The sequence below is a fragment of the Crocodylus siamensis genome, chromosome 3 (assembly GCF_052110815.1).
Source record: "Crocodylus siamensis isolate JL-2025a chromosome 3, ASM5211081v1, whole genome shotgun sequence".
In the NCBI taxonomy this organism is placed as follows: Eukaryota; Metazoa; Chordata; order Crocodylia; family Crocodylidae; genus Crocodylus; species Crocodylus siamensis.
In genome coordinates, this window is record NC_143397.1 from 149,656,759 (window position 1) to 149,684,752 (window position 27,994).

A 27,994-nucleotide genomic window follows, 5' to 3' on the forward strand; every position below is an offset into this window, starting at 1 on the left:
CATGTTGGAAGGTGTTGCCAACACTTTGGATGATATGGTTAGCATTAAAATGAGCTTGCTGAATTGATCCTGCTGGTATTTTTTTTTTTTTGATTGCGGGAGGAGGAAGGCGCATTTCTTTAGTTTAACAAAAGACACAGAAGGTATTATATTTAGAGAAGCAATACCAAATGCAAGAAAAAAAATGGGTAATAACTGACCATACAGCAGTATTACAGAAAAGGATGTAGGAATCATGCAGTGGATCGTAAACTGAACCTTGCAACAGCATCATATTATTGACTCAAAAGCAAATTGATGGTACTCAAATGAGCAACTATTTAATATTTTGTTTTATTCTCACTGCAAAGTCTGAGGAAATATTTACTGGACATATTTGAAATTTTACTCTTATATCAATTTCTTATGGATCCTCCCTATAAATCCAAGTGCTCCACAAACCTCAATTTATTAATGATTAAATAATTGATTAATTTATTTTCACAAAACACTTGCATGATGAAATGGTATTAATCCCATTATATGGGAATCCAAGAAAGAGTAAGGTCAAATATATCTATTGGATGTTTGAGATGCCCAAGACCTGATTTTTCAAAATTATTAACAGCTTCCTCTTTTCACCAGTTTTGACACAGTCAACAATTCAATCAGTTTAACTTAAAACTATAAAATTATAAATATAGTTAAAACTTTCTAGAATAAAGCTATGATAATAAATTTTACTAAGCTGAGAGAAGGATAAGTACTCTAAAACAGGGATGGCCAATGCACAACATGTGCGCCACAGGTGGCACAGGAAACTGCTGAGGTATGTGAGCAGGGGGCAAGGCATGGGGAGGGGCAGGGGGCAGGAGTCAGGCTGCTCGTCTCATCCTCCTCCCCCAGCTTATCCCCACCCCCCAATCTGTCTCTCACCTACCCTCAACCCCACTAGTACTTTCCCTGTTGCAGTGGTGGGGAGGACAAATTTAAGACAACCCTCCAATAACAGAGCAAGTGAGCCTCCATTCCATCACTTCGGGGTGCAAACTGACCAGAGTGGCACTTAGGAAAAGCTGGGGCTTAACTTCTGGAACATCTACCAAAAAGGTTGCATACCACTGTTTGAAAAGTTAATGGAGATTTTACCTTCTAGGATGTTCTTGCCCATTGCAGGCCTATTATGAAAAAAAGCAAATCTATGCCACACTCAGGAACTCTGACTCAGAAATACCAAATAAATATACCACTAACACATCAAATACAAAATAAAGTCGTTAGAGATGGGCATTGCATGACTGCTATTGAGAGACAGGGAGAGGGAGAGGGAGAGTCTATGTCATGGACAGGGTTGCTGTAATTTGTACCTATTTTTTATGATTCAGAATCTATTCTAGGGAGTCTGAGCAGTAGTGAAGACAGTATATTGTAAATCAGTATTGAAGTGCATCAGCAGATATGGTAGGGAAGAATACACAGCTGTTTATATAAATTTCTAATTTGAATCAGGGTAAGTGTTTCTTCATAGTTAGTGCTAAAAAGAAAAAAAACCCTCTTATCAAGAGTTACTGAAATAATACATAGACTACTTCTTCTGAAGTCACTCAGAAGAGAAAGGGTAAGTTATAACAGGCTAATTCTAACATATATTATATACATTTACCCAGAAACCTGAGACACAGAAGAACCTCCACATATACAGACTTTAATGTATCCTCCAGGAAACAGGCTTTTGTAGAATGACATTTGAACAATGGAGCTTTATTTTAAAAATTCAGCGCCAGCTTCAGTACAATAGTCCAAAGATAGCTTATGTGCATTTTACTTAACAGCTTTTTCCAATTATTTTAGTGTATGGAACACAATCTTTAAAACACACACTTCTTTCATATGCCCTCAGAAAGATTCATAGCATATCACTTTTGTATCTGGGATCAGACAAGTCCTGTTATCCGAGCCATCTTATAAGCAGAACAGAAGCAGGGACATTTGGACACTTACATTGTTGAGCATTCATAAATCTCCTGTGACACAGGCTATTATCCCTTTTTTTTTTTGGGAACTGTGTTGCAGATTTTATGCAAGGACTCCTGGGAAATGTTACATTTTCTGTCATTAGTAGAATCAAGCGACAGCCAAGGATAAATGACTGATTCTTTACTCCAGCAAGGATATCCTGAGCAGAACTCATTTCCTCAGCTTCAAGTTAAAAAGCATATAGTAAGTAACAGAGCAGGTTGGCCCTTTAAGGGAGCAGTCAGCCTTGCTGAAGCAGCTCAGCTTTGGAGGTTTAGATCATGCGGGAGTGTCCCATTACAAGTTTGAAGTTCCAAAGGAGAGAGCACGGGGGGGCGAAACTTTGAAGCGGTCTGAAGGCATAACACAAACTATGGCCCAAGAAGGGGCCACACTGTGCTGCGGCCAGAGCCCAAGCTTCATTAGCAGATTTGTTTGTCTGTTTCTTGTTTTTATTTGGAAGACTGGCTGGGGAGCTCCGCATATGAACCAAAACGAGGAGATGGCAAATTTTATTATTCAACAAACAAGCTAAGACAAAAATTGAGAATGAAGCAAAAGTGAAGAGCAAGTCACTATTCCTAACGAAGAAGCTTGGCATCTCCCGAGACTTCAAATCCATCCTGTCTTGACCACACTTGAAGAAGCTTCAAATGAAGCATGCTGTGGACTAGAAGAAAGGACAAAAGCTGACAAAATAAATAACCACAAATATCAGCAGTCCTCTCTCACCTCCCTTCACCCAGTGCCTGAAGAACATATCTTGGCATCTAGACAGTTCTTTCCTAGCTAGGGTGAGGCTGTTTTCAATGCTGCAGAGCTTGCAACAAACAGCCACAACCATGTGGTCCTTATTTGGACCGGAAAAAAAAAGTTTTGTCCTACACAAAAAAAATCTTCTATACAGACCTGAATGTGAAGGACACTCACCATAAAGATATGCAATTCAAACGCTGAAGCATATTCTAATTATACAATCCAAAGGCAATTGTTCACTTTCAAAATGAATACAACTGTATTGACAAGTTGTATACCTAGAAGCTGTACAAGTGAATCAATTGTAGGAAGAGTCACATAATGTCTATTTTTCTTCAGCTTCCTTTGTTATTTTGACATCTCGTTATTGCTGTTAATGAAAATTATGATAGAGTCAAGGAATTCTAGTCAAGGGGCATTGAACAGATAGATGGTTTCTACCTCTAACAGCTTACAAACTTCGTGTCACACAGGATGCAACTAATTGGATAAAAATGGAAGGAAAAAAAACCTGATGCTTTATGCCTGGAAGCAGGCTATATTCTGTAATACTCCAACTGAAAAGGGAGACCTAGAACCAATTTTATCTATCTTTAGAAATCTGGCAGAAATTGTTAGCTTGAAAACACCAACCTGCTTCCAAATATTAAAAAAATCCTCCTACTATTTATCAAGAACAAAAAACCAAATCCTATTAAAACTTCTACAAGCCTCATGATACCTACTATGATTGAACTACATCAACAAAAATCCTAATTCTTCAAAAGTCACAGAGAACCAGCTCTCTCACCCCACAATTCAATCTTTGAAATTTATTTCACTCTATTTTTATACACCTATAAACACCAATGTTTTTGTCTAGTTGTTTAACAGGCAATACAGGCAATGACAATATTTAAACGTTGTACAAAATCCAGTGATCTGCAGGAGAACCTGAGAAAGTATTTATTCTTTACAGAATTCACAATGGGTTATTGCTATTGCTATTTGTGCTGTGGTTTGTACTCAGCCATGGGCTAGGTGCTGCACCAAAAGGAAAAAAAAAAAAAAAAAGAGACTACTAGTGATCCTGTCAGAATTATGTTATAATACAGTTCTTTATAACAAGCAGCACGTGCACAAGCATGTGCAACAGAAAACACTTAAAAACCAATTTTTGGCATTCCCTTGGCACTTTCCAGTCTTTTCACCTTGGTATGGAACCAATAGAGTTGAAGCTGGAGTTTGAAAATGGGTGAGATCAGTATTTTCCAGGGCAGGCACAAGGTGCCACATGGATCTTGGGCCAATCTGAATGGGCCCTGGATCTAGAAGGCAGGGGGAAGGGAGTGACCCTGTGGGCCTGAACCAGCCCCGGAGGCTAGCCCCATACTACCCATCTATCCCATATGGCCAGACAAGTTTGACAGCCCTGATATAAAACATCATCTCTGTTGAATCAGGACACAGTAAACAAGATGAGATGCTAACTGTTTAATTACTGTTAAAACTATTCATTCACTTCAGTCTTTCTGATGAACAAGGCAACCCTCTGAAATACTATCTGTTTTCTGGAGAAAACAGCGTCTCAACAATCCTCAGAATAACTTTACCAAATTAATTTGAGCTCTAGGTTTATCTGAGATACTTTACAATAAAGTACAGATTTTCAGCCTGTCAAAGCTCTCAGAGCATTAACCTGAGCATGCACATAGCAATCAGTTCTCTCCATTCTCCTCCTGTGCTTGCTACGTTTCTCTTCTCTAACATATGTCAGGAAAGGCCAATTTCAACAGAGCTTGGCACCAAAGACTTCACTGCATCTTTGAGAAAAGCAAGCAGAGGTTCAAAAGTGGTGGTCACCAAATAGAGTAGTATACATGTTTTGGATTTCCTGCATGGCTTTTCCAACTAACTGAAGTCCACCCCATGATGGGCTAGCCTGGGCTCTTTAGCCTTGGTCGACAGCCAGTCTTGAAGTGAAACCTTAACTCAAGAAGTCTATGGGCCAACGAGGCAAAGCACTGCTCGACCTGGTACTGGCTACGGGGGACGACCTAATCGGCGACCTAGTGATCGATGGGAAGCTGGGTGACAGTGACCACGAGCTGATCACCTTCACCATCCGCCGTAAAGCTGGCAAGTCAGTCAGCAACACAGAAGTCCTTGACTTCAGAAAAGCCGACTTTGACAAGCTCAAGAGGCTTGTCGGTCAGGCCCTCAGGGACTGTGACCCCAGGGAGATGGGAGTTCAAGAAGAGTGGTTGCTTCTCAAGGAAGCGATCCTCAATGCACAAGCTAAATCTATTCCAACACGGAGGAAAGGCAGCAAGAAGGCACAGCAGCCCTCCCGGCTCTCCAGGGACCTAGCGGACCTCCTGCGGCTAAAAAGGAAAGCCTACAAAGGATGGAGGACAGGATTCACCTCCAAGGAGGATTATTCTGCACTGGTCCGGTCCTACAGGGAACAAACCGGGAAAGCCAAGGCTGCAACTGAACTCCAACTAGCTTCAAGCATCAAGGACAACAAAAAGTCCTTTTTCAGATAAGTAGGGAGCCGGAGGAAAAGCAAGGGCAACGTTGGACCCCTGCTAAACCAGATGGGGCAACTGACAACTGACGCCCAGGAAAAAGCCAACCTATTAAATAGGTACTTTGCGTCAGTCTTTCATCAGTCCCATGGGATGCCCATGCCTGCTATGAAACAGGGAGATCCGGGTGATGGGGATCCCCTGCCCTCCATAAATGCTGACCTCGTGAAGGAACACCTTGAGAAGCTGGATACCTTCAAGTCAGCTGGCCCTGACAATCTGCACCCCAGGGTACTCAAGGAGCTGGCGAGCATCATAGCCCAGCCCCTGGCACGGATCTTTGAAAACTCCTGGTGCTCTGGTGTAGTGCCCGAAGACTGGAAGAAGGCCAATGTGGTGCCAATCTTCAAGAAAGGGAGGACAGTGGATCCGGCTAACTACAGGCCCATTAGCCTGACTTCTATCCTGGGGAAGATCTTAGAAAAGTTTATTAAGGAGGCCATCCTTGATGGACTGGCCCAGGCTAACATCCTAAAGGGATAGTCAGCACGGGTTTGTTGCAGGTAGGTCTTGTTTGACCAATCTCATTTCCTTCTATGACCAGGTGACCTATCACCTGGACAGGGGAGAAGAGATTGATGTCATATATCTTGACTTCAAAAAAGCTTTTAATCTGGTATCCCACGATCACCTCTTAGCCAAACTGGCCAGTTGTGGCCTTGGCTCCACCACGATCCGCTGGCTGGGAAATTGGCTCCGTGGTCGGACCCAGAGGGTTGTAATTGATGGCGGTCACTCATTGTGGTGCCCTGTGACCAGTGGGGTCCCTCAAGGCTCTGTCCTTGGACCCATACTGTTCAACATCTTCATTAATGATGTGGACATTGGAGTCAGGAGTGGACTGGCCAAGTTCGCCGATGACACCAAACTTTGGGGCAAAGCATCCACTCCAGAAGATAGGCGAGTGATCCAGGCGGGTGATCCAGGCTGACCTGGACAAACTCAGCAAATGGGTGGACGAGAACCTGATGGTGTTTAACACCGAAAAATGCAAGGTTCTCCACCTCGGGAGGAAAAACCTACAGCATCCTTATAGGCTCGGCAGTGCTACGTTGGATAGCACTACAGAAGAAAGAGACTTGGGGGTCACAAGATGAACATGAGCCTGCAACGCGATGCTGCGACTAATAAAGCGACCAAAACGCTGGCTTGCATCCATAGATGCTTCTCGAGCAAATCCCGGGACGTCATTCTCCCCTTGTACTCGGCCTTGGTAAGGCCGCAGCTGGAGTACCTGCGTCCAGTTTTGGGCTCCACAATTCAAAAAGGATGTGGAGAAGCTTGAGAGAGTCCAGAGGAGAGCCACACGCATGATCAGAGGTCAGGAAAACAGATCTTACGATGACAGGCTGAGAGCCATGGGACTCTTTAGCCTGGAAAAGCACAGGCTCAGGGGTGATCTGATGGCCACCTATAAGTTTCTCAGGGGTGACCACCAGGATCTGGGGGAATGTTTATTCACCAGAGCGCCTCAAGGGATGATGAGGTCGAACAGTCACAAACTCCTGCAAGACCGTTTCAGGCTGGACATAAGGAAGAATTTCTTTACTGCAATCTCCAATTGATTTTCATCACAAAATTCAAAAAACGTCGCCCCTCCATCAGACTCTCTTGAATTCTCCAACACCAACATTTCCTTTTTAGCCATTATGATTAATATCCAGAATGGTAAAATACAAACCACCATAAAAGAAACCCATGGACCAATATACATATCTACACAGAACCAGCAACACCTTAAACAACACCAAGAAAGCTGTAATATTCAGCCAAGCCCTCTGATACTACCAGATTTGCACCAAGAACACCCGCAATCATCACCTCCCCAACCTCAAAAGGGCTTTCACTCAATAAGGAGTGCATTTTTGAAAGAGGGACCTGGATACCATGTGAATAATTGCTGCAGTACAAAAAGAAAATCCCCATGAATTGCACACTACTATTTATGGCATACCATCCTTCCCTGGAACGTATATGGAAAATCCTCAAACAATTGCAAGCCATACTAGAAGACAACCCAATTCTTAAAGAGATCTTCTCAGAACCACCCACGCTAGTCTTTAAACAGGCACTGAACCTCACCAATCTCATCACCAGAAGCAAGCTTCCTATGGCTTAAAGCACACCGAATGGATCCAGACCATGGTGGGACAAGAAATTTAGAAACCCGCCAACACATCTCCAGCACTCTCACAATAACTACACCCCATAACAGTACCTTCACCATTCCTGGATCTTATACTTGAACCTCCAGAAATGGAATACATCTCATCCAATGTACTAAAATACCCTGATGGAAAATATGTAGGACAAACCAAACAATAACTGCATACCAAAATGAACGCATACTGAAAATCCATGAAAGACAAAAATACTCAATTACCTGTGGGTGCACACTTATCACAAGGGAACCACTCTCTTTCCCATCTCTCAGTTCTAATCCTCAAAGGGAATTTACAAAACACCTTTCGTAGACAAGCCTATAAACGTCACTTCATAAATCTACTGGATACAAAATATTATAGACTAAATGTAGACATTGGATTTATGGAACATTACAACCTGCCTGCCATCTGATAACCCCAGGTAACCGCTCTACATTTTTACCAGCTACATTCTATCACCAGGTCAACACTCCCTTCTCCCACAAACTTGTCTTACACCTATTGTCTCCCATCCCCTCTGATCTTCATTGCCACATATTTGCATTTTCATAGACCTGCATTTTGCATATTTTTATTCCACTCTAGAGGGCCCACAAACACCAGTAGACTCTCCCTCTGCCTGAAGAAGGGTGTTTGTGCCTGAAAGCTTGCAAAGAACAATTTTCCCAACTATTTAGTTGGTCTAATAAAAGATATCACATCTACCCAACAAACCTTGTCTGCCTAGGTCCTTAGACCAGGGGTAGGCAACGTTTTTTGACTGGAGTGCTGAAACAACCACAATGTCTACCTTGTAAGGTGCTGGAGTGCCAGCACGCAACAAAAACAAAACTGGGGCGGAGGGGGTATATGGCAGGATGCACTGCATATTTAATACAATTAATAATCATTAATGTTACTTCTTTTCTTAATTTTTAATTTTTATTTATTTTTTACAGTAAATAGAGAGTGGGCATCAGGCAGGGAGCCCTCCCCAAAGTGAGGGAGCTCCAATTCACTGCACCCTTCAGCACCACCTGGGGAGCCCCAAGAATGAGCTCCCTCTGCTGCCTTCCCCCCCCCCCCGCCATTCTGAAAACCGTGAGTGCTGGCAGAGAGCCTGGCCGTTGCTGTGGGAACACAGTAGCAGGCTCCCAGTTCCCAGCTGCATTCCCCTCTACCCTGGAACCAAGAGTGAACTTCTGTTTGGTCTGGGGTAATGTAACTCAATGCTTTGCAGCCATTGTTCTGAGTTACAGCTGGAGCTGCACTTAGATATTCACCTACCCTCCTCTGGCTGCTGCTTCCTGGCTTCACCTGAAGTGATGGGAGAGTATGTCACAGAGCTGGGGAGTGGGAAGAGAGGAATAATGGGGAGCTCACTGCACACGGTAGCAGTGGGAGGGCAGGATGCCAATGAGGAGGGCATATGTTGCAAGGTGGGTGGGTTGCATGGAGGAGTATAGGAGAATGTTTGCATGGTACAGCCTGTGTGGGGCGTGGCCCCAAGGATTAACCATGAACAAAGCCTTTTTTGCATCCTATACAGGACCTTTATATTAATTAGATCCTTTTTTCTTCCTCTTAAGGTGAGAAATCTTGGCTACAGGAAGCATATACTGTGGCCCCTGTCAGATACTATAATTAAAATATGATCAACTTGGTAATGGATCCATGAATTGCAACATGACCCAGGTTCAAGTAGTTTATCGCTCTATGATGAGCTGCAGAAATGGTGATTAAGATACAAAGATGGTACTCATTAAAGTGTAGAATATCTTTGCAGCTTGTTTGTATTGCATTTTAATTTCAACACGTAGAATGTTACACGCAGGGTAATAGTGTTTTGCTAAGTCTTCCAGCATCCCAGAGTGGACTGCTCCCCCCGCCAGCAACTCTCCGAAATCTCTGCTGCCCAGTGCAAAAGAGATCATGACTCGGGTCTCTCCTCCCTTTCCCCAATCAGCCTTCAAGCCTGCTTCCTTAAGGAACCATTTATCACAACTGAACCAGAAGTGGGTGTTTGCAATCTGTACTTCTAAACAGAGGGTTTGGCTGGTAGGCATTACAGTATATTTTTCCTACTAATCTTCATATGCTCTTTCAATTCAACCCTCCCGGGTATTTGTTAATTCTGTAGCGAAGCTGCCAACACTTAGAAATTGGTAGTTTAGCCTCGAAAACTTTTAACAGCATTAGAGTTTATTCAGATATTCTATTAAGAAATCAAAAAACAAATGTGCATTTGAAAGAATCACATTTCCTTTTATCTACCTGGTATCTAAGTAAACTATCATTTAAACACCATTATTCACAAGTAGCTTTACTCATATAAAATAGCAAATGCTGCAAAAAAAGTTGTCCAATTCTAAAATACACATTATTCTACATATGTACATGCAACTACACAAGTACAACTACATGCAACTACTTTTCTATAAAGACATGCCTCTGGACTTTGCCCTGACAGACATCAAAGTTCTCCTCGATTCATACCTAATAATCTGAGCAAAAGGCTGAGTTGGGATATTTATGTTTTAAAAAACAAGCAGGTTTACACACCACCTGAGCCACCAATGCTTTGTTGCCTTGCATACAGGTAGGTTGGTCCAAAGCCCACTTGGAAAGTCTTGGAAACATTCCAAAAAAGTAACTTTAAAGGACTATTCATAAGGTCCAGACTCTACCAAGTTGCTCCCTTTTTTAATTTTGGAAAAAGGAATATGCATCCTACTCACATGGGTACAGTGACAATAGAATAACTTTGAAAAGCTAGCTTCAACATGTAAAACTCCAAGTGTTATATATGTTATTAATAGTACTAATATACAAGTCCATCAAGGAGCAACATGCAGTCAATTTGACAGATCTGTAATGCAGATCAAAATATGCACCAAAAGGTGACCCAAAACAAACAAACAAAAAAAAGTATCTGAACTGCTAAAGGATACCTTTACTACTTCAAATGATTTAAAATTCAATTTTTAAAAGTAGAAAAGAAAACCAAAATGAGAGAAAATTGCAGGGGGTACGTGTATTCTAATATTATAAAAGCCGGAGTCTGTCTGTCCATAACACTTTATTCACACTCCGATTGGCTGTCTAAAGACAACCAATCACAGTGCAAGCATTCAGGCAGGAGCTGGTGGCCATGCCATCTTGACGGCGGCAACAGAGTGGGGGGCAAGGCCAGCAGAACTGGCCTGAGGCAACAGTGGCAACGGGGGAGAGGGGCAAGGCCCCAGCTCCAGCCTGAAGCGGGGAGGGGGAGAACAGGAGTGGCCCGGTCTGGAAGCAGCAGGGGGGAGGGGGAAAGCAGGTGCAGTCCCAGCCCGGCTTGAAGTGGTGGGGGAGACCAACCCTGGCCTGAAGCAGCAGAGGGAAGGGGGGGGGGGGGAACTGGCCTCAGTCCTGACCTGAAGTTTTGGAGGGGAGGGTGGAAACAGGCTGGGGGAGGGAGGGCTGGCCCCAGCCCGACCCAAAGCAGCAGGGGGGAGGGAGGAGCAGCCGTGGCCGTGGCCTAAAGCACCGGGAGGGGAGCAGACCTGCACCTGGCCCAAAGCGGCAAGGGGGTAAATAGGGGGCGGCCCTGGCCCCAGCTGCCGGGGGGGGGCACAGACACAGGTCTCTGTCCCTGCCCATCATTCTTGATGGGTAATTTGCTAGTAGATATATAAAAAGGAAAGATTAATGCATAAAAAAGCTACACTGAGGACCTGCAAACCGAGGTGGACTGTATAAATAGGAAAGCAATACAGGCAGTCCTTGACTTACAACATTTTGAGTTATGTTTTGCACTTACAACCTTTATAAATTAACACCGTTTCAACTTTATGATGTCAGTTTCAAACTTTACCACTCTTGATCTGATGCAACGCCATGCCAGAGAACAAGTTTGCTACATCACTCATCTCCCTGGAGAACCTCTGTTCAAACTTCCTTGGACACTTTCTTTAAGAAAGCAGACAAGACTCCACAAAAACCTGCAGCCAAGACTCCTGAAAAGACTCCAGCCAAGAACACTTCAAAAAGTCTAACCAAGAGCCTTTCAAAAAGTCCAGCAAAGTCACCTCAAAGAAGACCTTCCAAATTAATATGGATTACTATTTACAATATAAATACATTCATGTAGCTATATTACTCATCTATAATTGATCGAGTACAAAATTCTGGGGTATTTTTAGTGAAAACAGGGCATCAGCTGTTGGTTCAGGAACCAATCTCCTATTTATAATGTTGTTTCTTATGAGCAAATTGGTGCCGCATTACAACATTGACTTAAGACACGGTTTTCAGGAACCAATTGTGTCGTAAGTCTGAGGACTGCCTGTATCTACAAATGGTTTTATTAATATCCTTACTTGCTTTTACTTTACCAGGACACACACATTCTTCCTTGCCATTACTTTACTATATAGATGCACAAGTACAAGCCCTTCTGCAGTGGTTCCCAAATTGTGGGCTGCGACCCCAAATAAGTTTGCAACATCAACAGATGGGGTCGTGGGGGTGGGGGGCTATGCATTAAGACAGGGCCATGCTGAGGAAACAGGGTCATGCTCATGAAATTGGGCCATAAATGTGGCCATGCTGAGGAAAAAAGTTTGCGAAGCACTGGCCTACTGGCTTTCAAAGGAGTTTGCCTGCTTCTAAAGACAGAGTTTGGCTCTTCAATCTCAGTTTTTCTGAAAATTTTCCAGACTTAATCCATCTCATGTTAGCAGATATCCTTACACAAATCTTCCACCATTAACATAGTACTCAGATTTTCCAATTCAAAATTAACTGGAAAACTACTGTTTAGCCAGAAAGTAAACAAATCTCAGCACTGAACATTGAAAACTGCACATAGAAATAAATAGGTGTGCCTAAGCCAGAGACTGGATTTCCAAAAACAAATCTTCATGTTCAGCACCACAAAAATATGCTGCTGATTCTTATTCTACCACTGTATTATTTTAACTGCTGTTTGTGGGTGAGAACAAATATATATGTTAGCTAGTATCACTGTACTATAGATAGATAAAATCTCTTTTGTTAAAGTAACTCTTACAAGAGCAGGACATGAACTATGCAAGTAGGGTATGAGGGCAGAATGACTGTTTTACATTTTGACAGTGATTAACCCATCATCTGTAATGAATATGCTAAAATCAGAACTCTGATTACAGAAGTGACAACGGAGCACTGTTTCAGAGGCTCAGTGATTGAGTATTGCAGGTCAGAACAAGCACACTGTTATAAACAACGTAGGACAGTTTGTACAGAACTGCCAATTGTACACCTGGCTGTAGCTATCATTTTTTTAAAATGGAACCATATGTAAATAAAAGAACAGACTTAGATTTTGAAGTCTTCAATTTTTTTAGATGCATCCTCGTTCATCATTTCAATATGAAGGTCACCGTCACCAATTTGTTTTTGGTAGGATCTCTGTACCATGGTATGTCAGCTACAGCTACTGTAAGACTCTGGCAAAGCAAATTTGATGTTGGAATCAGACATCCTAAAGTTCTATTTTGACAGCAAGCTTACTGGGTCAGTTAGTGGCATCTTCAAGCACATATTGCTGTGCATGGGCTGCTTCCTGACCTGGAAGCACTGCGCCATATTTTTGTGGCACAGGGCTAACTAGTACAGCTGAGTGACGGTGACAGTGCCATGTGGACACAGCTATGCTGCTTCCAGTGCACAGGAGGAGACAACTCATGCAGAGAACTATGGCCTGTCTGAGAGCACCAATGCATGCATAGTATGTACACATCTAGATATGGTTGACCAACTTATTTAACGTTAACCTCCATTAAAAGCATGAACAGCACACTGACTCCAAAGAAATGAAAGAATAATGGATATAGTGGACTAGAAACCTTGGCATTACTAGCAATCCCTTGCAGTCAGGGATGCTCGTCTTCCATGACTCTTATCTGGCAGCCTAAAGATGGCCGACAAGGCTTATCCAGAACTGACAGACTCTGCTGAAGCTTGGACACATGTTTCCATTCAGGGTGGGTGGCTCTGGGTTCTTGGTTTGGTCTGAGATGCTGTTTCTGCCATTCCCATTTTTCTGTCTCCTGTACTGAGATCCTAGTAGCAGACCCTTCCTCCATTTGGAGTGGTCCTGGGTGACAGTATTCCATGAGCTGATATCAATGCTGCATTCTGTGAAGTTGGCCTTGGGGATATCTCTGAAGCATTTTCTCTGTTCTCCTCTTAAGTGTACACCTCGACTGAGCTGGGAGAATAAAGCTTGCTTTGGGAGTCTAGAGATAGTTCAAGAAGGTTCTCACAAAGATCTTTCCTGTTTGACAGCGACGATTCCTCTGTAATTTCCAAAGTTGGACTCATCTCCTTTCTTGAAGATTGTTATGATCATGGCATCCCCGAGGTCATCTGGGATTTCCTAGATGTGGTTATCCAGTCAGAAAAAAGCTAGCCAGACTACGTTTAAGACACCTTTTCTAGCCTCCTTCCCATGTGGATTGAGCAGAGAATCCTAAAGAGGGCTGCTCAGTCAGTTACAGCTGCTGAATTTCACTTGTGGTTCCAAGTGCAAGATGACTTCCTTGCAACTCCTGCCTTCATGCCAATTTATGATTAGGAGCTTCCAGATCTCACAATCCTCCTCCTGTCATCACTAGCTGGTTGCCAAAGGACTTGAAGAATGTGCTGGAAAAGCCATTCCTTGGTATAAAGACTATATGAAAGCCACCATGTACTTTTTCATATCAAAATTGTTTAAACATTAATAAAAATAGTGGTTTCATAGATTTTTTTTCATTAAACTAGCAGCATGGCTCCACAAAGTGACTCATTTTCTGACTACATGGTGACAGCAGTTTCTCCAAAGCAGCAGGGGTCTCTAATCCTACAACTCTTTATAACTTGTACCTAATGCAGAGTGCAAAAAAATCTTGATAATGCTGACAGTAGTTAGAATTCCTGTAGTTTCCAGGAGTTCATATTGAGAAAAGAAATAGCTGAATAGATACATTCAATAAAATATTACTCTCAGCAACAGGCAACTGAAAAAGGAATGCTGTAAGCATACTCAAGGGAACAGAGCTCACCCATGCCTCCTCCCCAAACTGCCTAATTACTAGGCAATTTCATCTTTGGGTGGTATCAGTGTTGAAGAGGCCTTTGGTGGCGACAGATTTAACTGTAGACGGGTTCTCAAGTCCTTTTACTGAAAATTATTCTTCTACAGCATTAACATGCACAGGTACCCTACAAGAGGACATATTTATTTTAAATGCATACACAATAATTGGAATAGCAAAATATGGTAAGGTTAGGAATAGTCATAAGCAGACAATTCTAGCTTAGATCAATATGCTACTGGAGCAGACATACTTGAAGTAGGCGTTTCAACTGAATGGAATCAATAAGTAAAACAATATCATACTGATAAAAAAAATTCTTGTTATGAGATAAGACATATGGGCTTATCTACAGAGGCAGTGCAACTGTACTAGGTGAATATTTTGAAAACTTTTAACTTGGCCCAAGCCAAATCATTTAAAGTTGATTGCCTACCTAAATGTTGACAGGGTTAGCAGCATTCAAATTTAGAAACCAGAAGTGGAAACAAATGCTGAAACAAAGTTTCTCAATTGTTCAGTTTTATGCATCCTCATTGAAGCAGCAAACCAAACATAAGTACATTAAAGTACTAGGGTAGTAGAACTAGATGGTGAAGTAATGCTAATTGTTCAGCATTACATATCAAGGTGGCAGCATAAATCAACCCCAGATTGCACGAATAGTGACAAAATGTTTCAGAAGATGCCAGAGCATTCAAATTATTATTTTCTTCTCCATGGATATTTAAGGGGAGGCAAACCTTATAGAGCTACATTTATTTTTTTTGGTATATTCAGATTTCATATTAGAAATGAGAATACTGGAAAAAAGATCCACTGCCTAAAAGTAATGTGCCATATAATCAAGAGCTCCATTAAAGACTAGCTAGGGAAGAATCAAATTGTGCCCAAAGACAAAACCATATATGCACACTGACCTTAGCTGTCAATCACACCTTAAACAGCATATAATCTTACTCAACACACACAAAAACCTCAAACTTCTATTAGAATTACTCATTTAAAGTGTTGTGAGGCGTTTCAACATAAGTTATATTTTCTTCAAAGACAATTTTGAGAATGCTGGAAGACTTACAGAATTACTTTGCAAATACTCTGTTGAACTAGTGCCTGCATCATAAGTGAGGTAAGATGGCACAGGATGGCAAATCAAATACGTATAGCTTTAGATGTTTCAGGAGGTTTAGTGTTTAACATGTTGTAAAACAGGAAAATTCAGAGAAAAAGCCTACTATCAGGCACTATTTTGGATTCTGTTCTTACATATTTAAGCAAGTCCCACCAACTCTGGAAAATTAATTTATATGAATGTATGGCCGCTCCCTTGCCAGTGCTACCATCCATTAATGACACCTACTGATGAAGCATCACTCACAACAGTAAAAAAAAAAAAATCCTCTCACGGTTTGCACGCTGTGAAAATACCTAGTGGTAACAAAATTAAAGATGAATTATTAGCTCAAGGTTATTTTTTCTTGTATTTGCTAGCTTTGGTTTGTAAAAATATTCCTTGCTCAGAATAAGGTTGATTGCTAATGAAAAGGCCTTCTAAACTAGAAGTCCAATACGCTTTATATATACACAAAAAAAAGTTTTGATCATACAGAACCATATGCAAGATGAACAACTCCCAGTTATATCAAACAAATAATACATGTTTCTATCAGAACGATATCTACAACCATGTGATCAATGCTGACTTTAAAAAAAAAAATTTGAACTTTTCCTATACCTTTAAACTGAAGTGTAAAATTCATGAATGAATTAGTTCATGAATTAGAAATAGTTTCCATCTCGTATAACATTAAATAAAATAATCTAATCAAAATTAAATACATGATATACCTAAAAGCAACACGCTTCCTTGACTATTTTTCCCACTTGAAAATGCTCTTTTTACATTTGTTTAAGAACAGCCATTTACTGGGTTAAGCCATAGGTCCAACTTGCCCAGGATCCTGCGTCACATAGTGGCAGAGTAGATGCTGAAAGGAAGAGCAAAGCGGGTACGACTAGGGTTTTTTCCACTATTCTTTTCTTACTTATAGCCTCCAATATTCTTTCCAATGCGCTCCTATTGCTGGACGCACTAGGGCTGTGCAAAGCTTCAGTCCCTGATTTGATTCGGCAGTTCGGCCCGATTCGGTGGCCAAATCTCTGAATCAAAGCAGAGGACTCTTTCATCTGTCCAGCTTTAAATGTTTTTTCTACATACCTCTAGGTGACAGGTGGCTCATGAATGCTGTGATGCTAGGGTCCATGGAGTGTCCCACAGAAGCACAGAGGGCTCCCCAGCATGCTCAGCAGCAGACCTGGAAGTGCTTCTGGTCCACTTCCAGGTCTGTGGGGGAGTGCATGGGGGGGCACCCAGGGTCCCCCCACAGCCAATCACCAAGCTGGGGGTGGGGGCACCCCCCCACACTCCCCGGTGGACCTGTAAGTGGACCAGAAGTGCTTCTGATCCACTTTCAGTTTTGCTGCTGAGCACATGGAGGTCTCCCTCACACTTCTGTGGGACGCTCCATCCACCCCAGCATCACAGTGATCACGAGTTGTGCTGGTACCTCGAGGTATGTAGAAAATTTTTTTAAAGCTGTGTCTATGTCTGAATCAGCACTGAATCTTCAGATTCTGATTTGGCCGAATCGAATCAGGGACAGTGATCCGAATGAACTAATTGAATCACTGTCCCCGATTTGGGCAGAATCCGAATCAAATAGGGCCTAGGAAGCACCAATCAGCCGACTGGCCCTCTGAGCCCTGGGTCCCTGGCTTGCTACTTGCCAGTGTGGAGGGAGCCCAATCATGTTCCCAGGTTTCCCCTGCTCTGGCAACAGGGTCCAATTAGGATCTGATCCCAGTCACGCCTCTTGCCGTGTACATGTGGGATGGCAGGAGGTACAACTATTGTGACTGTACATCAGATGCTTTTGCACCTTTAAATAGACATCTGCCAAAGGCCATACATTTTCCCAATTTCACCCGTCAGCTTCTACACCATTCAAATATTGAGCTCTCCTTAACAGGAAGCAGATAAGATCCATGTTATGAGACACATGAGGAAAGAATGCTTTCTGCCTCTTTCTTTCTACATTTCCAGATAAATTATGTAATAGAGAGAACAAGAGGGCAGGTGACCATGGGGACTGGAAGAAGTACTGGAAAAAGACAGCTAGTAATTTATGGCATACTGCATATTAAAAAGTATACAGACTTTCTTGTAACAAACATTTGGATTCAAAGTGGATTTAATACACAGAACAATGGTTAAAACTGAACTCAAGACAACTATCATTTTGCACTACATGCACATCCATCTGACCCAATTAGTATTTTAAACTAACCAAGAAGTAACAGCATTCATTAAACTATGCGGGGAAAAGTGCTGATCCTTAATTCACAGCATGGTTTATCTACATTTACTAATTTAGTGTAGAAAACATTAGTCAGAGAACTCATTTGTATCTATAATGTTTAGCAGGATGAAAGAAAGAAGCAGTGACAAAACAGACTGATGCATCTACATTCTACTTGCATAAACATTTGTATGAGGAGTGTGTACCTTCTAGAAGAATAAAATCTAACACAGTGTTTCCCTCAAACAAGTGATCATGGCATAAAGGATGTTATGTATGCGGCTGCCACGAAGTTGACCCAGGACATAAGTGCATCACAAAAAAAGTCCTGTTTTGCTGATCATATCAACTGGATCAATTGGTGTTTTCCACCAACTTCAGTGAAAAGATGGAGGAGATTGGGGACTGACTAAGAGCAGATTCTTGCTCTTCTGTAGACAGTTTATGTATGAGAGGAACATAAATAGGTACTTTTTTTTTTGCTTTGAGAGGCAGAGATAATATGGTTGAGGAAGGGGAATCCTATAGATGGGAAGCAGCAGCAAAAAGGTTCCAAGTACTGACAAATGAAAGAAGATGAAATGATTATACAAAGGACAGGGCTCCTTACACACAGCTGTTTCAGGCTGTGGTTACTGCAAAGAAAGTTCCCCTGACTTTTTGCACTCCATACAAAAGCCTTGCCAGCCCAGCTGCTACTGAAAAAACAAGAAAAAAAACTAAAGAAGATTGGGCTCCCTGCAAGCAGAGGAAGAAAATGGGCATGAAAAATCTTGGTTTTGCCTGCCTTACTTAGAGTCCGGCATACATACTGATGTCCGTTTAAGCAAGTAAGTAAGGTTATAAGAAATGACATTAAAAAACAAGGAATCGTTTTTCTAAAAACAGAACTTGGCTGAAAGGATTTAAATATCTAACTGGGGTTGGAAACTACCCTTTTGTTCTCCTCTGCGTTTCTGTATAGATGGTGAAGTAAAACATCAGAGGTAAACCTGAAATCAAGATTTGATTCTGGTGCCACTGAAGAGGATAATCTTGTAAGTACCGCTTCCTAAAAATAGTTAAGTGGCTTTAAAATACTAGTCTATATGAAAGATGTGATAAAACTGGTATCTGAATGAACAAGGGTACTGAACATCTTGTCAAGTATTGTTCATTGGTAATTTTGCTAATGTTCACTTGTTTAAAGCAACAGACCTGAATAGAGCAACGAAAATCAAAAAAGGTACTTAAGATCTAACTGCAAGAAAACGTCATGGTTTTAGGTGAAGTTGAGCAGAGAAGCTGAGTTTAGTGCACTTGTTCTGAAGGAGGACTGTCCTGACAAGATGATCAGTGGATAACCTCTGGAAAAGGATAATCATACTTCTTCCTGTAATGAGAAAGCCCTGAAAGACCATTAATTATGAAAGCACAAAGAGGGTGATCTTATGGATTATACAAAACTTCTTTCCAGTTTCTTTTTTTTTTTTTTTTTTAGCTACTCATTCTCTAACTTTTAGATGGGGATACATTTAATAAACATTTCCCACTTCAGGTTAGAATTATCTGTAATGGTAAGGGTTGGCAACATACTGCCTAGGGGCAGGATCCAACTTGAGGAGCTGGATTTGTCCCAGGGACCCAGAAGGTTTTGCCTCTGCTGATGCTGGGCAGCAAAGAGCGGCGCTGGGAACACACAGCTGACAGCTGCGCCTGCACTGCCACTGCTTCTCTCTGTCCCTGACTTCCCAGCTGTAGCACAGGCACAGCTTCTAACTGGTGGGGAAATGACCCAGGGCTGGGCAGCTTCCAGGTGTGCTTGCACTGCAGCCGGGCAGGGAGCACAGGCAGAAACAGATATAGTGCGGATGCAGTTTCCAGCTGCCAAACTCTGGTGCAGCTCCCTACTGGCTTGAAAGTGGGGCAGTGGGGAGAGGCAGCGGGGAGAGGCAGCAGCAGCAGCAGAATGGGTGCAGTTCCCATCTGATTAATCCCAGTGCAATTGAAAACTGCACTTGCACACTAGCTGAGGAAAACAAGGGGCTTGGAAAAGCTTGTAGTGATGCAGGAATAGCTCCCAGATACTTGGCAAACTCCCCTCCCCTTCCCAGCTGCTGACACACCAAGGCCACCCAACTTCTGCCAGACTGAAGCCAGGTTGTTCTGGTCCATGGTTTGAAAATGTGTAAGAAACATGTTCTCTATTGGCTCTAGTGAAAATAAATATTTGGAGATCAGACCCTCAACTATTTAGAGATTTAAAAAAAAACAAAAACAAAACAATTGACAGGTGAATTTAAGCTTAAAAACCTGATAGAAACTAAACTTGGGTTCACTCAGTCTCTCTGCTTCCACATGCCAGCTAGACATCGGTGCTTTCCTGCTGATTTCTGTCACTCAAGCACTGAGTGAATGCAAAAGGAAAAAAACACTTTCGGGTTGGAACTTTAGTAGGCAATTTCTCTCTCACCAAGGGTTCACTTGGTAACCCAAACTTGTCCTGATTTCAAGTGATGAAAAATCCTGGCAGCAGCATCGTGCTTGGACTCTCGTATCTTGCTCATTTTGAGATACTTCAACATGTCAGGGTAAGAACAAACCACCACCAGAAGTGGTATAAAGACTACTGTGAAGTGGGCATGACCCTAACTTGTGTCAGTCATACAGCCCATCAGCTGGTGCCCTGATCTTCACCGCCTGGGAGGTATTCTGTACCAAAACGAAGCTGGGAAGGTTAAAATAACCGACTGCTATACATAACACCTTTTCTATCTTTTAAGTGTGCTTGCAGGATCAGATTGTGAGATTAAATGTTACCTGCTTATGGATGTGCTTAGAAATGCAAAAGGGGAACAAAATACCACACAATCCCACACGCTCACTGGAAAAAGATACAAATTTTTAAAAATTGTTCAGACTATGTAAACATGCATACTGAGCAGTGGTTTTTGGCTTCTGGCCACTGTCAAGGAAGTATAAGTTCTCTATTCAGACATCACTATGGAAACATCTTCCCCACCCCCTTACTCCCCTGTCTTGCATTTCTTTAGCAAAGAACAAATAAATATCCTACACTTGCTTTCTTGGGCTCATATGGCTTATTTCACTTTGAAATATTTCAAACATATTACCTTCTGCAGATGTCAAATGGTTGGGAGAATAGGTATTTACACTGATTAGGGACTTGAGAGCTTATTAGAATTTGTATTTTCATTAAATCAAATAACAACAAAACCTAATCTAAGTGACACACGTGACTGAAATGATTAGAAGAAAGTGCTTCTAGAGCTAAACTATACTAAATGACTACATTCCTACCTCACCACACACCAAACCCACTGTCACTAGGTAATTAAGACAAATGAATACCAGTTGAAAAATAGTTAATCTATTCAGCCTCCACAGCTTCACACGCAGCTCCTTAGCATAGAAATGAAAGGAGAGATGAAGTTCAAAATATTTTAAAAAGCTTAAAAATCACTATGCAATGCAGCAGAAGCATTAATCTTGTTAAATATTAAAATACTACAAATAAGTAATGACAAAAACCAGCAGGAAATGCTGAGTTATTAATCTGTTCAGAGAGAGTTCATTTAAAAGTTAAAATTAATTAATATTTAAGCAATGCACAATAATGAAAAAATCATTATTTATTTTGAAAAAATTGGCCAAAACAATGCTTTTTAAATAAATGTTTAATAGTCTAACTGAGTCCCAGCAGACAGATTTTGGTAAAAACTGAACTAGTCACAGAATCTAAAGTGTGAACATCAATATGCAAAACCAGACAAGTTATTTCCAACTTGATGACAAGGTTACCATTATCAAACACATTTAACTAAACTTGCACATTTTTGGTCTACATTAAAAAAACTGGTGTCCTTCCAATCCCAGCCCATTGTATTGTTCACTTGCATGTTATTTCACAAAACATAATAATTTACAAAGGATTTCAGTCAATGTGAATTAGCAAGACTATATTTTAAATGAAAAGCAATCCTTTTAAACTCGTATACAATGTATTTGCATAAGTACAAGGCATTTGAAACTTCTGGATAAACTACTGAACATTAGATAGAGTAAACATGGATAGACTATGCCAAAGATCTCAAAAAGGGAAATGTTGCATTACTTCAGTCCTCGGTAAATTGTACATCCTTTCCTCTATGTATTTTCTGACCGCAATACGGGGCAGGGCATTTGAATCACTTTTAATAATTTTTAAAATGTTTTTCTCCAGAGAACAGTACTAAAAATCAAGATTACCCATGTGGGTTGTCACATAACACTAGTTAAAGCAGCAATTCAGGCACAACTTCACACTACAGAATTCCAAGATGCAATTTTTAACTATAAAGTTGTATAAGATAACAAGACTAAATGAATGAAACAAGTCAGAAGCCACCTATGGCAACTTCTTTCATTATAAGATAAGGTTTGAACAGAAACATATACCTGAAATAATTTACTCATTAAATCTGCCATGTAATACAAGGTTGCTAAAAGGAAGAACAGCTCCAAGTATAGATGATTAAGAAACAGGGGTGTGTCAAGAGCTGAGATGAGCTGGGAGGCTCCTCTGATGCACTGCAATTACAGCACATTGGAACAGACTCCATTAATCTAGTCTGTTGGAGCGTGATAATTATTGTGCTCCAGCCAGCTTCCATCTCTCATGTATTAGCACCCTCGCTCTTCAAAATAGCAGTGGGGGCACTTTTAACTAAAGCTCATCAAATGAGCTTTGTTAAAGCGCCCCTACTGCCATTCTGAAGTGTGGGGGCACTAATGCACGAGATGCCGAGGGTGCTTTAATTAAAGCGGTTCTCAGAGCCACTTTAATTACAGTGTCCTCTGCCCCCTCCCATACCCCCGGAGCATGTGTAAAAATGCCCTAGGTTCTTAGCAACATATAAAACTAGTTCAAAGGAGGCCAACCTTTTTGGCAGGCATGTCAAGTTAGACATGGACTGTCCCAGTATGCCACTCCCATTCCCTTCCCCTGCCTGATTGGCTGCTCTGTTTTCTGCTCTCTGCCCCATCTGCTGCTGCATCTCCTCCCCAGTCAGCTAGGTTGCCTGTGCCATTTGTGGCACTCAGGCTGCAAGCTGGCCACTCATGCACTAGACAATCCAGAAAGAAAAAATTCTAAGAAGCATACTTTGGACTGTCATGGATTCCCTCAGCATTATGGCAATAAAATTTTAAATAAAACAACTGACTTTTTTTTTTTTTTTTATAGTAGTAATGGATGATGTACATCATATTTGTAGTCTGGCAGTCGCTCTGCAGCACCAGTTGACTAATGTTTTTCCAAAAGAAATACTGACAGCTGATGCTATTGCATAAGGATGTAAACAAACCAACAATACCATCCCAATTTAAGATTCATTAACAAAAAAGAAGAACAGATGGTTCCTGGAACTGGCAATGCGACAAGGTAGACTTTCAGAGCTTAAGGTCACGAGATGATTCCAACCAAGCTTGTAATAATCTGAAGTTACTATTTGCAGGCTGCTTATTGGCTTATGTGAAGCAAATTGGTGGCCTCAGATTGATTTTGAGTGAGGTAGTATTCACGTGACAAACTACCATCATAGCTGCTACTTATGTTGATCAATAGACAGGCAAAGGAGTACCTGGACAGCTTATCCTTTTGCTATCTGAAATAGCCCCAAAGAACAATGAAGAATCATGAGATATCCTGCATCACTGTAGCTTAATATGCAACGGTACTTTCAATTATGAGCCACAGATGCGACTAGTACTGTTGCCCATTAAAGGCATTCTTCATGCCTAATTGTTTTGTATTTGCATTTTGCACTTGTGTATGAGCTAGAAAGATTAATTTTGATCAAAATAAAATGGGTACACTGATTCCCGGGGGGGAAAAAAAAAAAAAGTCGGGAGAAACTGAAAGATCCCGCCTTGGCAGGAATCGGTAACCTGTTAAACAGAAGGTCAAATTAAATCATCATAGTGGTCCTGCAGTTGTAAAATTACTATAACTTGTTTTGCATGATCATAATTCTCTCTGTATCAGAATCCAGCATCTACTCTCAAGAGGTGTATTTTGCATTTACTTGGAAGGTATTAAAATTCAATTTCATCTTAATCTCTTCTGTGACCAGATTCCACATATCGGGTCAATTAATAAATCATTCAGTTCTCTCTTGAAGCCAAAGGTCCCACTATTTTAATCAAAATCGAAAAAACACTGGAGGGCTCAATTGCACAGAGTAGAGTCTTTAGTTATCTAATCTTTAGTTAGTTTCAAAGCATCATGGAGGGCTTTGAAAATAAGGATCAAAACAACGTTTGACTTATTTAATGATGAGCCAGGTAACCGAGATGCTCTTGTTTTCAGCAGTCTATAACCCTGAAAGACAGGCTGTTAGTTCAGCAATTATAAACATTTTTTTCAAGGGATAAATATTTTTTTGGAAATTAATATCTTCTCTTTCCCATAACACTAATGTTATAATGTTTTGAATTGTTATATTTACAGATCTCTTACATTTTTCTAATAGTATTCATCTTCTGTTACTGCCAGAGACCTTTCAGAAGCAACAAATAAAATCTAAAAGCAATTTAAAAAAAATGGAAAAAACAAACAAACAATCTAAAGAATTACACAGAAAAAAAATGTTTTTCAAACCGTGATAATCACTTTTAGCTGATTACTCTTATTTCAATGCCATGATTGCTGTGTTAGGTAAGCAAAGACATTGAAGAGGAAATTGCAAAAAACTTATTTACTTGTAAAACCATCTAGACCACCAGAACTTATTTTATTTCAGAACTAACAAACAAAATCCACAAAAGAAAAAACTTTAGTTTCAAACTTTCAATTAGTCTGTAACATGCAACTTCATAATTTAACATGGCAGAGTTAATTATAGGCACTTCTGTCATCTCAGGGCACTTGAAAACCTTCAGACATTAAGCCAGTGAGTCTGAATCATTATAGAAAATTATACAGCAATTTCCCTTATATTATTCTATCAGTATAATCAACTTAAATTGTTCATAATAACTACTACAATACCTTTACAGCAGTCCTCACAAAACCATAGTTCCAAATTCAACCCTAAATTCAATTTGATTTGGAGAAAAGAACTGTACATAAAAAAAAAAAAAAAAAAAAAATCAAATCACCCTGAACCCAGAAAATCCATTATGAATACTATGGGCTCAAAGAACTAAGTAACACAAGAAGAAATAAGTGGCCACTTTGGATAGGCAAGTGCCAACGTTTCCTTAAAATGTTTCTAATCATATATCAAATCACATTATTTTTAAGAGCATAACCAGCTCATTGCGATTTGATGTACAAATCACAGTCATTTAAAGGAAATGTTGGCACTTGCCTATCCAAAGTGACCTTTTATTTCTTCCTGCTCATCTGACTAAATTTTTAAGTTGCCTTCTTAAACAATCTGCTGAGGGATAAAACAAACAAACAAACAAACAACCCTTTTCTTCACTTTCACGCTCCTGCAGATCCATTCTCATCCGATCTGCCATCTCTCCTTTACTACCAGGATGCCAATTTCCCACTTGGCATTTTCCACATTCACTTGCTAAATGCTTGTTTGAGTACCTTCATACTCTCTCATTGTGTTTTTCACAAAAGTAAACACAGAAATAACTTGTATATTACTCTCTTTTAAAACCACCCAATATCAATGTTGTTTTTCTGTGACAATGGCAACAACCCAACTGCTGATAATGCCGAGACCATAGCCTATTGCATTAAACCAACAATGCCTTGCTGCCTCCCTCAAAGCCCCCATGTGTTTGCATCTATTTAGTTGCCTTTTTTTAAAAAATTAAGAATGTAAAAGCATCTTTGAAACAAGGATGGTCTTTGTTACGTGCACCTCGACAATGGGATTTCAGGTCCGTGAGGAGGGTTTCTAGGTGATATGGTACTACAAATTAAAAGATACTGATCCCTTGGAAGAACCAGTAAACAAATAAGATGTACTGAAATGATTCATTTTACATATTGGATTGGAAGGTAAAACAGACTACTGCCCAAGCTTCATGGAAAATGACATCCATCTCTAGAAAGTCATCATCTGACCCAACGACCAGAACTGAAAATACAAGTCCCAGTTACTATGGCAAGAAAGCTATCTAATGCAGTATGATTATGGATCACTTTGTGATATAAACATAAGAACATGAAAAATGTTAAGTCAGAAGTACTGTTTCTCTCAGAACTTTTCATGAATTATGATCTTTAGATCAAGTCTTGACACCTTAAATTCTAACAAAATCCTTACCTGGAAAATTCAATATGCAACTGTAATGGTAGTTATTTTATTTCCTAATTAATGTAATAACTTAATGAAATTACACTTTGAGGATATCCATTCTACACAGTAATCAGCAAATGCACAAAAATGGAAATTCAAGAAGTTAAGCCCAAACTAGAATATATACAGTAACATCTAAACAGAAATTAGATGACAAACTAAATCTAGCACTTAACTAAATGCAGATTAACTGTCATCAATATTTATAATTCACTGCTACCTCCAACAAGTCTCTGAAGTAAATATCTTAAGGCACATTTACAAAGCGTTTTCCCCACCCAACTTCCAAAGACCACTGACTTCCATCCTTAGTTCAAATGAGGTATCAAATTTTAGAATCAATTTTACCCTTAACATTTAAGGAAACAAAATACATGCAACTCTTCCTGAAACACGATACCTTTCCTACAGCCACATCTCCTTTAGGTAGGCATTATTTAATGTAAATTATAAAAGGTTGAAAAAGCTAGGGTTCATTCTAAGAGAGCATGTATTAATATAAATAGTAAAAATATCAGTGTTTTACAGGTCTACATAAAACTTCAAGCAAGTTGACAACAGTATTTACACTACTAGCCTGTATCATCTTTCAGATTTCATGCATTTCTGTATCAAAATTATATCAATACTACAAAATCATATGAAAGCAGGGCTAGAAGGGACCTTATAAGATAATCTAGTCCAGCCCCCTGCTCAAGGTAGGTTCACCTCTGACTAAAACATTCCAGCCAAGTGTCTGCCTAACATGCTCTTGAAAATGTCTGAGAATGAAGATTCCACAACTTCTCTAGGTAGCCTTTTCCAATCCCTGACCATCCTCATAGTCAAAAGTTCTTCCTAACTGCCAACCTAAATTTCCTCTGCCGCACTGTTTTATACATCTACTTGCTCAAAGGAGTATTTAGCATGGTTTCATTTAAGTCTGCATAATGGCATGTTGGATAGAAACTTAGCAGACCAAAAATGGTTCTGTTTCATATTACAGAAGCTTCTCTCTCACTATCACCTAGTTGCATGCAAAATCAGATAACATACACGTCAATTAACAATCTTAAATACCATTACAAATAACTGAGCAACTCAACCATAAAATTAGAATCCTGGCACAATTATGTTAGCTCACCTCTTTGTCCATACTCTCTAAATCCTCTTTACATAGTGTGTACAGTGGCATTGTTTCAGACATACTTGGCTGGCGTTTCCGTTTGGATGGACCCGGCTGCTCTTCCGTCTCACTGGCTGGTAACTCTTCTTCATCAAACAACTGCTGTTGATGTGGTTGAACAACTCTGCAAAATTCCAGGAGGTCTCACATAAGAAAAATTAGTTTCAACTGCAAAATTTCATAAGACTGAATCAAATTCTACTATGAAGGTATGATTACTGAAAATCTACCATTTCACTTAAGCACAGCCATGCTTTCTTTTTAGCAGGGCAACATGACAGCTCATTACAACCCTTTAACAAGATCTGTCAGGCTGAGTATTTAAGAGATGACTAAAATAATCCTTGTCCTCCTTTGCCAGTGTGCTTCATAAATTGATACAACATTTGCATATACAGTCTCTTTATAATCTAATCTTTGAACCCAGTAAATTTTATATTCCCAATCCATGGTCAGCTCTCTCATTATGGCAGCCAATGCTTGCATCTTTTGTGATCACAGATCATAACAGGCTTACAATAGTATTGATGAAGCCTGGTTACGAGGACTCATTGATGTTGGGTCTGAATAAGCTCCAAAAGCCACAAAAAACTTTT

General features: G+C 40.5%; 1 protein-coding gene across 2 annotated transcripts in view; it reads right to left on the reverse strand.

Moving 5' to 3' along the window:
* CTDP1 (CTD phosphatase 1) overlaps window positions 1-27,994 on the reverse strand; it is a 193,362-nt gene that overhangs the window by 87,918 nt on the left and 77,450 nt on the right. For both annotated transcript variants that reach the window (XM_090039534.1, XM_090039533.1), the window contains exon 11: window positions 27,357-27,522. In XM_090039534.1, coding sequence (XP_089895660.1) covers window positions 27,357-27,522 — 166 coding nt within the window. The remainder of the gene's footprint in view (window positions 1-27,356; window positions 27,523-27,994) is intronic.